Source organism: Ahaetulla prasina, chromosome 14 (assembly GCF_028640845.1).
Source record: "Ahaetulla prasina isolate Xishuangbanna chromosome 14, ASM2864084v1, whole genome shotgun sequence".
In the NCBI taxonomy this organism is placed as follows: domain Eukaryota; kingdom Metazoa; phylum Chordata; class Lepidosauria; order Squamata; family Colubridae; genus Ahaetulla; species Ahaetulla prasina.
Window position 1 is genome coordinate 15,396,106 of NC_080552.1, and position 12,750 is coordinate 15,408,855.

Below are 12,750 nucleotides of genomic sequence, written 5' to 3' on the forward strand. Positions count from 1 at the left end.
TTCTCTAGTCTGTGTGAAAGTATTTAAAGCTGAGATGTCCAACGTCCGCAACTTTAAGACTTGTGGACTTCAACGCTCAGAATTCCCCAGCCAGCATATAATAGGATAGAATAGATAGAGTAGAATGAATGGAAAGGAATAGAATAGAATAGAATAGAATAGAAGAGAAGAGAAGAGAAGAGAATAGAAGAGAAGAATAGAATAGAATAGAATAGAATAGAAGAATAGAATAGAATAGAATAGAATAGAATAGAAGAATAGAATAGAATAGAAGAATAGAATAGAATAGAAGAATAGAATAGAACAGAACAGAATAGAAGAGAATAGAAGAATAGAATAGAATAGAAGAAGAGAAGAGAAGAGTAGAATAGAAGAATAGAATAGAATAGAATAGAAGAATAGAATAGAATAGAATAGAAGAATAGAATAGAATAGAAGAATAGAATAGAAGAAAATAGAAGAATAGAATAGAATAGAATAGAAGAATAGAATAGAATAGAATAGAATAGAATAAAATAGAATAATAGAATAGAATAATAGAATAGAATAAAATAGAATAATAGAATAGAATAGAATAGAATAGAAGAATGGAATAGAATAGAAATAGAATAGAATAGAATGAAGAATAGAAGAAGAGAAGAAAAGAAAAGAAAAGAATAGAAGAATAGAATAGAAGAATAGAATAGAATAGAAGAATAGAATAGAAGAATAGAATAGAATAGAAGAATAGAATAGAATAGAATAGAAGAATAGAATAGAATAGAAGAATAGAATAGAATAGAATAGAATAGAATAGAATAGAATAGAAGAAAATAGAAGAATAGAATAGAATAGAATAGAATAGAATAGGTGGGTTCTCCTTCTTCCAATTTTGCGCATAAGCTATATGTGCTGCTGTTAATATGTGTAGTATTAAGAACCCCACCAACAGAAGAAGATTTAATTAAGAAAATCCTAGAATGTGCAGAGATGGATAAACTCACAAAAGAAATCAAAGAAAAAGAGGACACAGAATATTATAAGGTCTGGTGTAGATGGTATGAATGGTTGGAAAATAGGAAAGGTAAGGAAAATCGAACAACAGGGTAAAATCTGTATGTAGATGAAATAAAGAAAATGTAGATGAAATGTAAATGAAATAAAGGACGATAGATAATATAAAAGTAGACTAAGATAGAATTAAAATACGTATAAATAGTAAGAAAGGACCACTTTGAATAGCTGATAAGAAACAGCGATATGTATATAAATGTTGTATGTTTGTCTTGTGTTTTAATGTGTTCAAAATAAAAAAACTATTTTTAAAAAAGGAATACAATAGAATAGAATAATATATGGTTCAGCAAAGATATATCAGAATAAAATGACTTGGCTCATGCATCAGGTGGAGACAAGGGTGGGTTCTTCCATCAGCTGCTAAGCATCCAACCAACCAGTCCCCATTTTAGCCTGTCTCAAGTGTTGTGTGTGCGAATGCAGCCACCCCATCTGTGGTTTTCAACCCTTTCCCCCTCACAGCACACACGGGGGCTAACTTGCACGATAGGCGCATCCGGGTTGCAAAACCCAGGGGGCTCCTTGTACACACCCTTGAATTTTCTTCAATTTCGCGACCGGATGCTGCAATTGTTTCCACCAGTTCCGAGACATCGAGATCCTCAGTGACCATTCCGATGTAAATGCAGTTCTTCTCTCCTCCAAATTCGGGCCCTGGGAGGAAGACGAGACAAAACAAGGTTAATACCACGGCAGTTTCTTCCAAGGCTGAGAAAAAGCTGCTTTCAAATACAGATGGGGCTGAGCATTTGGTCAAAAACGGGGGGAAGGAAACTGAGGCAAGCAAGAGAATGCTTTTCTACGATGCTCTTTTTAAAACTTATTTTTATTGATTGATTGATTGATTGATTTTATTTATTTTTTGTCAATCATATATAACAGTGGTGAACCTTTGGCGTTCTCGCGTGCCAGCCCACGAAACCATCCCATGCTGAATGCGCGGCCTCGCCGGTTCCCGTCGCGTTTCTGCGCTCAAACACGCGCTGGTCAGTGGGTGCCGGCTCGCGTATGCGCGATGGACCACCGCACTTTCGGGGTCTGCGGGCACTGTGCGCACGACAGCCAGCTGACTGGTGCGCGTTTCAGCGCAGGAACACATTCGGCACGGGACGGTTTCGCGTGCCGGAAGTTCGCCAACACTGATATATAAGAGAACAGGTAAAGGTACAAACATAATTTGGATACATGAAAAGAGTAAGTAAAAAGGAACATTAGGACAGGGATGGTAGGATGCGGGTGCGTTTCTGCACGCCCCTTACAGACCTCTTAGGAATGGGGTGAGGTCAACAGTAGACAGTTTAAGCTTAAAGTTTTGGGGGTTTGGGGAAGAAACTACGGAGTCCAGATTTGCAAAACCACATATAGGATTTTTTTTAAAATCTTGGAAATAATATTGAATACACAGAACCACGAAAGACCCCCTCCTGAGCATCTTTGGGATGGGAACCCTGTTCACAACGCCAACAAATGAAACGAAGGGGGGGGGGAAAGACCGTTTGATCGATAATTCCAGAAGAGAAATGAAATACGTAAATGCAAATTTTCTCTGTGGCGTGGCTACATGTTATTGGGCAGGGATTCTTTTTTTAGATATTTTTTTTTAAAACCCACCTTATTTTTATAAATAAGTCAAGGAGACGAATATGCATACTACTACTCCCCTCACCTATTTCCCCCATAACAATAGCTCTGTGAGGTGAGGGGGTCAGAGAAAGGGACTGGCCCAAAGTCACCCAGCTGGCTTTCAGGCCTAAGGCGGGACTAGAACTCCAAGTGTCCTGGTGATTGGCCCAAAGTCACCCAGCAGACTTTCATGCCTAAGGCGGGACTAGAAGTCCCAGTCTCCTGGTGATTGTCTCAAAGTCACCCAGCCGATTTTCATGCCTAAGGCGGGACTAGAACTCCAAGTGTCCTGGTGATTGGCCCAAAGTCACCCAGCAGACTTTCATGGCTAAGGAAGGACTAGAACTCCCAGTCTCCTGGTAATTGGCCCAAAGTCACCCAGCCGGATTTCATGCCAAAGGTGGAACTAGAATTCCCAGTCTCCTGGTGATTGGCCCAAAGTCACCCAGCCAGATTTCATGCCAACGATGGAATTAGAATTCCCAGTCTCCTGGTGATTGTCTCAAAGTCACCCAGCCAACTAAGGCGGGACTAGAACTCCAAGTGTCCTGGTGATTGGCCCAAAGTCACCCAGCCAACTTTCATGCCTAAGGCAGGACTAGAACTCCAAGTGTCCTGGTGATTGGCCCAAAGTCACCCAGCAGACTTTCATGGCTAAGGAAGGACTAGAACTCCCAGTCTCCTGGTGATTGGCCCAAAGTCACCCAGCAGACTTTCATGGCTAAGGAGGGACTAGAACTCCCAGTCTCCTGGTGATTGGCCCAAAGTCACCCAGCTGGCTTTCATGCCTAACGGTGGACTGGAATGCAGAGTCATTCAGTTTCTAGCCTGGTATTTAGACCAAACTGATTAATGCAAGAACTAGAAGCATCTCTGACACACAAATACACATGTTTCATAGATAGCTAATTACCTAAAGAAAATAACAGGTCCGATTCCAGTTCATTGAGCTTCTTCAGAAGGCTGCTGTTTATCTTCTCCAAGTCCTTCTCCAGTGCCTCTTCGTTTTGGCCCTTATACCTTTCAAACACCAAGTCAAAAGTAAATACTGATTTACTTCCATTCCTATGTTTTTTCCCCTCCCTATTGATGTGTGCTTACGTTACCAAACGAGATAGCATCATCAGTGCTATAAGACAGTAGGGTTTGCTCTTATTTTATAGCCTTGTTCGGACCCAAGTCCCCAAACATGACAAACCCTCTGTAGTTGAAGCAATGATTCCTTTATTAGGAGCGCCAGCAGCCCTGGCAAAAAGCTTCTCTCTCAATGCAGCCTAACAAGTCCACCCGGCCGGAAGATGAATAGTTGTCTGCCATATCTATTCATCTCCGCCCCCTGCCTTTTATCCCCAAAGCTAGGGTGGGGCTTCATTAGCAGTGGTGGCTCTTCCTTCCCAAGGATCAGCCCATAGATTTCCACTGCTCTCCTCTCCTCTGCCTTCTGTGCATCTGTGCATCAGGCACTGGACCCAGCTGTTCCTCCTCCTCCTCATCAGCCACCTCCAGACCTGGGGGCTGTTGACTCTCCATCTGAGGGCTGATGGATGGCCCAGGCCCAGGCTCTGCCTCTGTCTCTCTGCCAACTCCATTCCCTCTTCCCCCACGGAGCTCTCAGGTTGCCTTGATGCTGACCCTGACACCCACGTCTCCTCCTCCTCATCTGATTCGGCTGCTGGAGGGACCAGCGGCTAATAGGCCACAACACTATTAGTGCCTGGCTTTGATTTGAGAGAACACACATACCTGACGACGCCGAGGCCAGGCCAGGTAAAATCTTCCACGTAGGACAAGCCGACGGTTCTTTTCACTTCCTGTTCGAATTCCTCTCTCAGCTGTAAAGTGCAGTTCAGAACTGGGACCTTCATTTTTAAGCAGTCCATCAACTGATCTACATCTTGAACTTCAGTTCCTAAAACTGAAAAAAATTGATATGTTATAGCGTGTCGTCTGTCTTCGGTTACAAGGACAGCCTTTGTCATCCTGCAACCCAAGCAAATACAAGTATAGCTAGGCTGCTGGAATAAGTTCCGGGCTTGGCAATTTGGTTGCAAACGTTTCGTCACTGTTCGAGGAGACATCGTCCGTGCCTTTTGAGTTGTGCTTGTCTGTCAGAACACGAGTCTTTAAATACCTTTTATGAGATGCAAATTTTGAATGTTGCTTGTTCCAGTATTCGAGTCATGATCTGATTTCAGACTGTTTGATTGGCTGGCTGTATTTGTTGGTTATTTTAAGTACTGTCTACGTCAGGGGTGTCAAACTCAATTTCATTGAGGGCCGCATCAGGGTTGTGTTTGACCTCAGGGGGCTGGGGTGGGCATTGCCAGGGTGGGTGTGGCCAGCTCAATATCACATCATTGAGGCTCCGTTTTGGGCTATGACAACCTCCTGCAGCCCTCTGCCAGTGAAAACAGAGCTCGGGGGGGCCATGTACAGCCTTCCTGAGTTCCATTTTCGCTGGCAGAGGTTGCAGGAGGCCATCGTGGCCCAAAACGGAGCTGGGAGGCCTGCGCACAGCACTCCCAATCTCGCTTTTCACTAGCAGAGGCAACACGGGCCAGTCCTTCGCTGTTTCCAGGGTGCGCCCATTAGGCAAGATCTAAGCACCCTGCAGGCCGGATCTGGCCCCTGGGCCTTGAGTTTGACACCCCTGGTCTATGTGGTGCAGATCATGGTTAGTTTTGTTTGTTTGGATGGATGGCCACTGGGGTACAAAAGGGAGCCGGTTAGTTACCTGCAGAAGTCATTAAAGGGCTGAAACGCACGCAGGTGCCTTCGTCCTCCAGATCAACCAGATCCACCCCGCTGGCAGGGACCAACTGAGCCAACTGTTCTCCAAGCTAAAAAAAAAAAAAAGCAAGCCAGCCCAGATTAAGGAAAGTAATAGGTCTCCCACTGCATATAAATCACAAGCTATTTTTTGATCGGTGAACACTTCGAAATAGGCTTCCGTTGTCTGCAAGCTGATTTTTGCAGGCTCAAATTTGCTCTGAATGAAGGTGGCCTGAGGAAGATGGCAGTGAAACACATAGCGAACCTCCCTCTTTTCTTAGCAACTGTGTTAAAAAGAAGGATACCCAGAGCTAAATCAATCAACGATTCCTTTATTAGGAGCGCCAACAGCCTGGGCAAAAAGTTTCTCTCTCACCACAGGCTAACAAGTCTGTCCGCCCGGGAGATGAATAGTTATCTGCCACATCTATTCATCTCCACTCCCTGCCTTTTATCGCCAGAGTGGCTTCGTTAGCAGTGGTGGCTCTTCCGTCCCGAGGACCAGCCCATAGATTTCCACTGCTCTCCTCTCCTCTGCCTTCTGTGCATCTGCGAATCAGGCATTGGACCCAGCTGTTCCTCCTCTTCCTCATGGGCACCACAAGAATAGTTGCACGTAATCCATATCCAGGTAGTCTTTGACTTATAACCACAATTCAGCCCAAAATTTCTGTTGCTAAATGAGACATTTCTAAATGAGTTTTGACCCATGTTACACCCGTTCTGGTGAATCACTGCCGTTGTTAAATAAGAAAAGTGCCTGCCTTCCCCCTGTGACTTTGCTCATCAGAAGGCCATAAATGTTGATCATGGGACACTGCCAACTGTCATAAATACGAGTCAATTGCCAAGCGTCTGAATTTTGATCATGTGACCATGGGGATGCCGCAATGGTCGTAAAGTGTTAAATACGGTCATAAGTCACTTTTTTAGGTGCTGCTGTAATTTCAAACAGCCATTTAATGAACTTTTGTAAGTTGAAGACTAATTGTATTTTGCATCCTTGCCATCGAATATTTCCTAAACCATATACCTCTGCCCTAGTTGCATGGAGGGAACTGGTGGCCCAGTAAAGCCTATAAGGCAAAGCATATATCAACTTGCAAAGCATCCCTGGCCTGCTTTTGAGTTGCCAGAGGCAAAGGGGGATGGGAAACAGGCGAAACAGGCAGCCAAAAACAAAAGCATATTCCAGACATCTCCCTCTCAAGGCTGTCTCCCAGGGTTACCCACAGCAGCCGGAGGGGAGTGATCTCTACAACTCGCAAAATTGCTCTGATGGTGAATGTGACTGATGACACACCCGGAGGGGAGGGGGGGGAAAACAGGGTGATGATTAGGGGCGTAAATTACATGGGGTCAGAGCTGGCTTCATTTGGGAACGTGCCAACCTGAAGCTCCTAATAAATAACTGGATTTCTTTTGGAGCTTGGCTCGAGGCTCACGTTTTAATTAGGGCATCTGTCGCAACCCTGACAGCATATCTACTGAAATATTGTTCCTTTGTGTGGTTAAGTAATATTTGAACATTCTTTTCGAAAAGTTTGAGAAAGTTTCGATGCCGACTCATGAAACCATCACTGGATCCGACAGGCTTGGTTATTTTTCACCCTTGAAGAAATCAGGATTTGAGTCCCAAACTTGTGATCTACACACTGTTAAGAAACAACCGTACCTACCCACTGGTTAAAGGTATCGCAAACGTCTCTCTCATTCCCGGTGACCGCAGACGATTGCGCAGCGTATAGCATCTGATCTGAACTCCAAAGAAGAAAAAGAAGAGAAATTGATTTAGCAGGAAAAAATGAACACGGCACGAGTGAAACTTTTTTTTTCTCAACAGCTAGTTTTTTCCAGTTATTTTTTGTGCAAGTTGAGATGACAAGGTTTCATTCTTACTTTACAGACTTCAAAGCATTGATACCACCGCTCATTAAACTAATATACGAATAATCTATGCAGATTATTAGGCAGGCAGCAGATACATTTAATCAATCAATCAAACAAATAATATGGGATTTTAAAAACACACAGCCCTGATTTTCCTGCAGATATATCTCACAAAATTTGCTCACATGAATAATGGATGTCATCATATCAGATAGAAGCCTATAATTTATAGAACTTTTCAAAAGCAATGGCATAAATAGTAATTCCAAGATCTGTCTTTAATAAATGTAAAAAAAAAAAAAATACAGCATCTTAAATATCCTTTTTAAGATCTCTAATTGGGGGGGAGGGTGGTATTAGAAAGCTAGAACCTAAACTTATCAAGATTTTAAAAAGTCCCTTCTCATAAATGTCTGCTTTTCTCGCTCGCTGATGCTAAAAGAAGCAGTATTCGTGAGAGTAGATTATCAGTAAAATTACTGGTTTGGTACTATTTTTCAACAAAATGAAGGTCTATGCAGGAGTGGGCTTCAAATTTTTTTAGCAAGGGATTCTCTAACCGTTTGCTGGGTGGGTGTGGCCATGATGGACGTGGCTTAGTCGGCCTCCTGCACCACGGGGGTCGGGGGGAGACGATTTTGCCCTCCCCGGGCTCCGGAGGCTTTTCTTGAGTCTCTGGGAGGGCGAAAACGGCCTCCCCAGGCTCCGGAGGCCCTCTGGAGGCCGGAAACAGGCCCTTTTCCGGCCTTCCCAAGCCTCTGCGCGCACCTGCACTTACCTGCATCCAAAATGGGCCGCGTGGGGACTCCTGGAAGAGGCGGGTTGTGGGGGCCAGCCAGGAGTGGGATTTGGGGGTTCTCCGAACTGCACAGAATCTTAGCTAGCGGTTCTCCCAAATCCCTGCGAACCCCCAGCAGCCCCAACCCCTGGGTCTACGGATCCCGAGGGGCTTTCCTTCTGCAATCCTCACCTATATGCGACTTTTCTGGAGAAAACTTGAACACCACCACAGGAGAGCTAAATTCATCTTCAACCTTTGAAAACAAAATTTGGAAAAAAACAGAACGAAGTCTTGAGAGGACGTTTAAATCAACCATCCCCCAAACTGGGTTATTTGGGGGGGGGGGCGGAGGAGGGTTTATTTTGGAAAAGAAAAGGTTGAAAATGGAAACGTACTGAGGTTCGAATAAAATCTTGGTTCTTCAGGTTCTCCAGTAGCCGTTGACTCTAAAAAAAACAAATATATAAAATCAGGGAAACCGTTCCAAAAGTAAAGGGGTAGCAATAGTAATAGCACTTAGTATCAGGCCTGGAAACCATACTAGACTTTAGGGTTCCAGACTCTGCCACATTTTTCCCCTGAGGGGAAGAAGGGGGGTTGAGGGGTATGGTAACATTCTTCAAGCGGTCAAGGTCGGATGGTGTTCACATCTGCAGGAAGAGTGGCGAGAAGATATTCGAATGAACTGGGAGAACGTGGGACCATGTGACCAGCAAAGGGGTCAGGGGGGTGGGACTCTTGGGGTTTGTATAACTGGGAAAAGAATCCGGAAGTTTCAGTTTTGGAATTTCACTCATCGTGTGCCAGTTTCCTCATGCTAGTAAAGAACTCTGAAAGACGATGGCTTCTGAGTTTTTTTTATGCAGAAGAGGTTTTTCTGGAACCTTGACACTTAGACTTATATATCGCTTCATAGTGCTTTGCAGCCCTGTCTAAGCGGTTTACAGAGTCAGCCTCTTGTCCCACAACAATCTGGGTCCTCATTTTACCGACCTCGGAAGGATGAAAGGCTGAGACAACCTTGAGCCGGCCAGGATTGAATTCCTGGCTATGGGCAGACTTAGTCTGCAATGCTGCATTGTAACTACTGTACATGAAGGAAGGAAGGAAGGAAGGAGAAAACGAAGAGCAATAGCGCTTAGATTTATATACCGCTTCACAGGGCTTTACGGCCCTCTCTAAGCGGTTTACAAAGTCAGCCTCTTGCCTTCAACAATTTGGCTCCTCATTTTACAGACCTCAGAAGAATGGGAAGGCTGAGTCAACCTTGAGCCGGTCTGGACTGAACTGCTGGCAGTCGGCAGAATTAGCCTGCAATACTGCGCCACCACAGCGCCTGGGTATCAGGTCATGTACATTTACACAGAATGCGTAAGCGATGCAATCAAATCAAACCGTGATATTGAGATACACTAACATTTCAAACTCCAAAATGCTTTCGCGTAATTTAACTATTCTCAATTTCGGCAACTTCAAGATGTCTGGATTTCAACTCCCAGAATTCCCCAGCCAGCTTTAGTGTCAAAAACAATGTTTCTCAACCTTGGCCACTTGAAAATGCGTGGATTTCAACTCCCAGCTGGCTGTGGAATTTTGGGAGTTGAAGTCTACACATATTCAAGTTGTCAAGGTCGAGAAACACTGGTTTTTTTTGGAAAAGAAGGAACAAGTGTTTTTTGTGCCCATAAATCCGAGGTTCCCACGTTCTGAGGAGAAATCCAATCACTTCCTGAGGAAGACACAAAACTCAAAACCGATTTGAGCTCCTTACCAGTTGGGAGGCATGTTTAATCCTTTGCACGATTCCATCGTGGCCCAGATACTGCAAGGAGAGCCAGAGAGACAAAGCACGCAATTTCTCTACCACCTGGCTGGAGGTCAGGCCTGCTGCTAAGGACTGCAAGAAATCCAAGAAAGAAGTACTGTATTTTTTGGAGTATAAGACGCTCCGGAGTATAAGATGCACCTTAAGTTTTGGAGCAGGAAAATAAGAAAAAAAAAATTCTGCCTCTGCCTACCAACATCCATCGGTATTTATCTGGCTAGCATCCTTCTCAGTGTGTAAGGCTGTTTGGAAACAAACGGTATTTGCTGTGTGAGCAATAAGGAAGGAGACAGCAAGGAGCCTGGGCGTGGCTTAGGTCAATTGTTCTAAAGCTGCATGCTGGGCTGATCTCTGAAACTAAAACTGAAACTCCTCTCCTCTGCTAGTGTTTCGCTCGCTGCTGCAAACTCAGACAGTCCTTGCAGAAAATAGCAAACAGCCAAGTCAGCTTCAGCATATTATTGCAGCCTGATTCAGCACGAGCAGCTGATTGGCAGGTGGATCGGACTCCCAGAATACCCCTGTCGTGTCCCACTCCTCCGCTGACGGCTGGGTCCGGGAAATCCGAATCAGGCGTGCCTCTGCAGCTCTGTCCAAAGTCCTAGCAAAGTCCTCAGAGCAGGCAGAAGACCAGTAAGTGACTTCAGCAAGATAAGTTTGACTTTTTGCCTGACTCAGAGACTGCCAGAAAGTAGCTCCTTTATATAGGCCATGGGGTGTGGCACCATGACTCAGCACTCATTAAGGCCTGCCCCTCCCTTCCCTCTGTAGCCTCCGCCTCTCCAATCTTCTGATGCGAGGGTCACACCAATCAGCTGTTCTTGGGAGTAAACCCTCCTCAGGCTCACCTGCTGTGGAGGAGGGGGAGGGGTCTAGCTGCTCCGTTTGCCTGGGCATGGAGCCAGGACTGGGACCGGGAGGCATACATTCCTCAGTGTGCGGGAGCAGGTAAGAAGGCCCCGGCTGCTCTGAGGGCGGGCAAGACACAACAACCCCCAATCAGCTGTTCCGGGCTGCAGGGATTGCCATAGACGATCGCCTCCTCTGTGCCTCGCTTTTTTTGGCTACATTTGGTGTATAAGACGCACCCAAATTTTCACCTTCTTTTGCGGAGGGAGGAGTGTGTCTTATACTCCGAAAAATAAGGTAAAAACACCAGATGTATTTTCCTCCTCTTGTTTTGTCTTATTTTCCTCTGCTCACCTCAAAAGCTCAGTATAGATTAGAGAAGCAGGGGAACCGAAAACAGAAATGCCCAGCTGAAGCCAACACATAAACTTCAACAGGTCTTCTCCTATTATTTAAATCATTGAAACTCAAGATTTAAAAGACTGGTTTTCTAGGCCTCAAATTCACACCAGGAGGAGTATCAAAGAGAGAGAGAGAAAAAATGCATTTAATTTTTTTTTTTTAAATCGTAATTTCCCTCCTAAAGCGAAGTCAACTGGGCAGGTAGAACTTCAGAAGATCAAAACTCTGCCACTTTGCTGCACAGCTTAAGACTCATCCAAAATCAAGTCAGAAGGATCGGGACCACACATTAAGTTCCCGTTAAGCTGATTTAGTGTTCATGCCTATACCAAAGAATTTAGTCAACTAATGATCAGCATTAAATTGGTGCTAGGTAAGAGTCAATGGAACGCAAGAGGATCTGGGCTTGGACCATTTATGGGAATGTAACGATTCTAGGCTTATTGCTTTCTTGACACCGCCCCCTAGGCTCTGCCTGTCCTTCTCATATGTTTGGCAAAATGAGCTCATCTTTATTAGAGTATAACAGGATAACAGAGTTGGAAGGGACCTTGGAGGTCTTCTAGTCCAACCCTCTGCTTAGGCAGGAAACCCTACATCCATCTCACGTTGTGTTTGGCCATCTTTCCCTCCCCTTTTAGAGCCTCTTCCAAGAAGCAGACAGAGTTTTTATGAAGTGGTCTGCTCCGTGATGTAACTACAGGGCTGAATTTGGCTCGAGCGGGACCGTACACTGCATATTCTCAACACGGACGAACCCAGAGTTCAAACATCATCAACCCCAGTTTAAAAACAAAAACGTCATGGAGTAGATGATGGTCCCCCCAAGGAATCAAGAGCAATTGGACTCCTTGAGCGATGATCTGCTGTCCTAAAAGTTACTGCTGTCAATCATGAGCTGCAGAGAGCTGCCTTCTCCTGCCACTTGACCTCCACTGCATCAAGGACCAGCTACCTACCAATGAAGGATCCTCCTGTCTATAGAGAGTCACCGCAGGCACTGCTGGAAGACCCAACCAGGGTCCGAGCGTCAGTGTCATGCTGTCACATTTGGTTGCGGCCTGCAAAAAAGAAGGCGGGGTTAGCGAACCGGGAATAATAATAATAATAATAATAATAATAATAATAATAATAATAATAATAATAATAATAATAATATTTTAATTTGTATACCGCCCTTCTCCCGAAGGACTCAGGGCGGTGCACAGCCAGAATAAAAATACAAAGAGAAACAATACATATAATATTAAGAACACCCCTTAAAAAAATTATTCAATTGGCCAAAAATTTAAAATACAATAACACCCTATAAAAATTTACAAAAATTTAAAACCCATAAAAGTAAATTAAAAATTTTAAAATCAAGCCAGTCCAGCTAGACGGAATAAATAGGTTTTAAGTTCGCGGCGAAAGGTCCGAAGGTCGAATGCAGAATTTTATTTTTTTTCAACGCATCTGAAAAACGAGAGATGGGGCCTCTTTAATGAGAAAATAATTTTAATTAATACTAGCAGATAACCACATTTTTTTACAAAGTGCAGTTGAAAATAAT

General features: G+C 44.3%; 1 protein-coding gene across 1 annotated transcript in view; it reads right to left on the reverse strand.

Annotated features, from left to right (window-relative positions):
* The window catches only part of PDXDC1 (pyridoxal dependent decarboxylase domain containing 1), a 44,276-nt gene that overhangs the window by 7,673 nt on the left and 23,853 nt on the right, over positions 1-12,750 (reverse strand). Inside the window, exons 11-19 of the mRNA XM_058157249.1 lie at positions 12,158-12,259; positions 9,894-10,019; positions 8,518-8,568; positions 8,312-8,375; positions 7,131-7,207; positions 5,414-5,519; positions 4,423-4,594; positions 3,593-3,699; positions 1,589-1,710 (exon numbers count right to left, since the gene is read on the reverse strand). Of these exons, the coding sequence (XP_058013232.1) occupies positions 1,589-1,710; positions 3,593-3,699; positions 4,423-4,594; positions 5,414-5,519; positions 7,131-7,207; positions 8,312-8,375; positions 8,518-8,568; positions 9,894-10,019; positions 12,158-12,259 (927 nt within the window). The remainder of the gene's footprint in view (positions 1-1,588; positions 1,711-3,592; positions 3,700-4,422; positions 4,595-5,413; positions 5,520-7,130; positions 7,208-8,311; positions 8,376-8,517; positions 8,569-9,893; positions 10,020-12,157; positions 12,260-12,750) is intronic.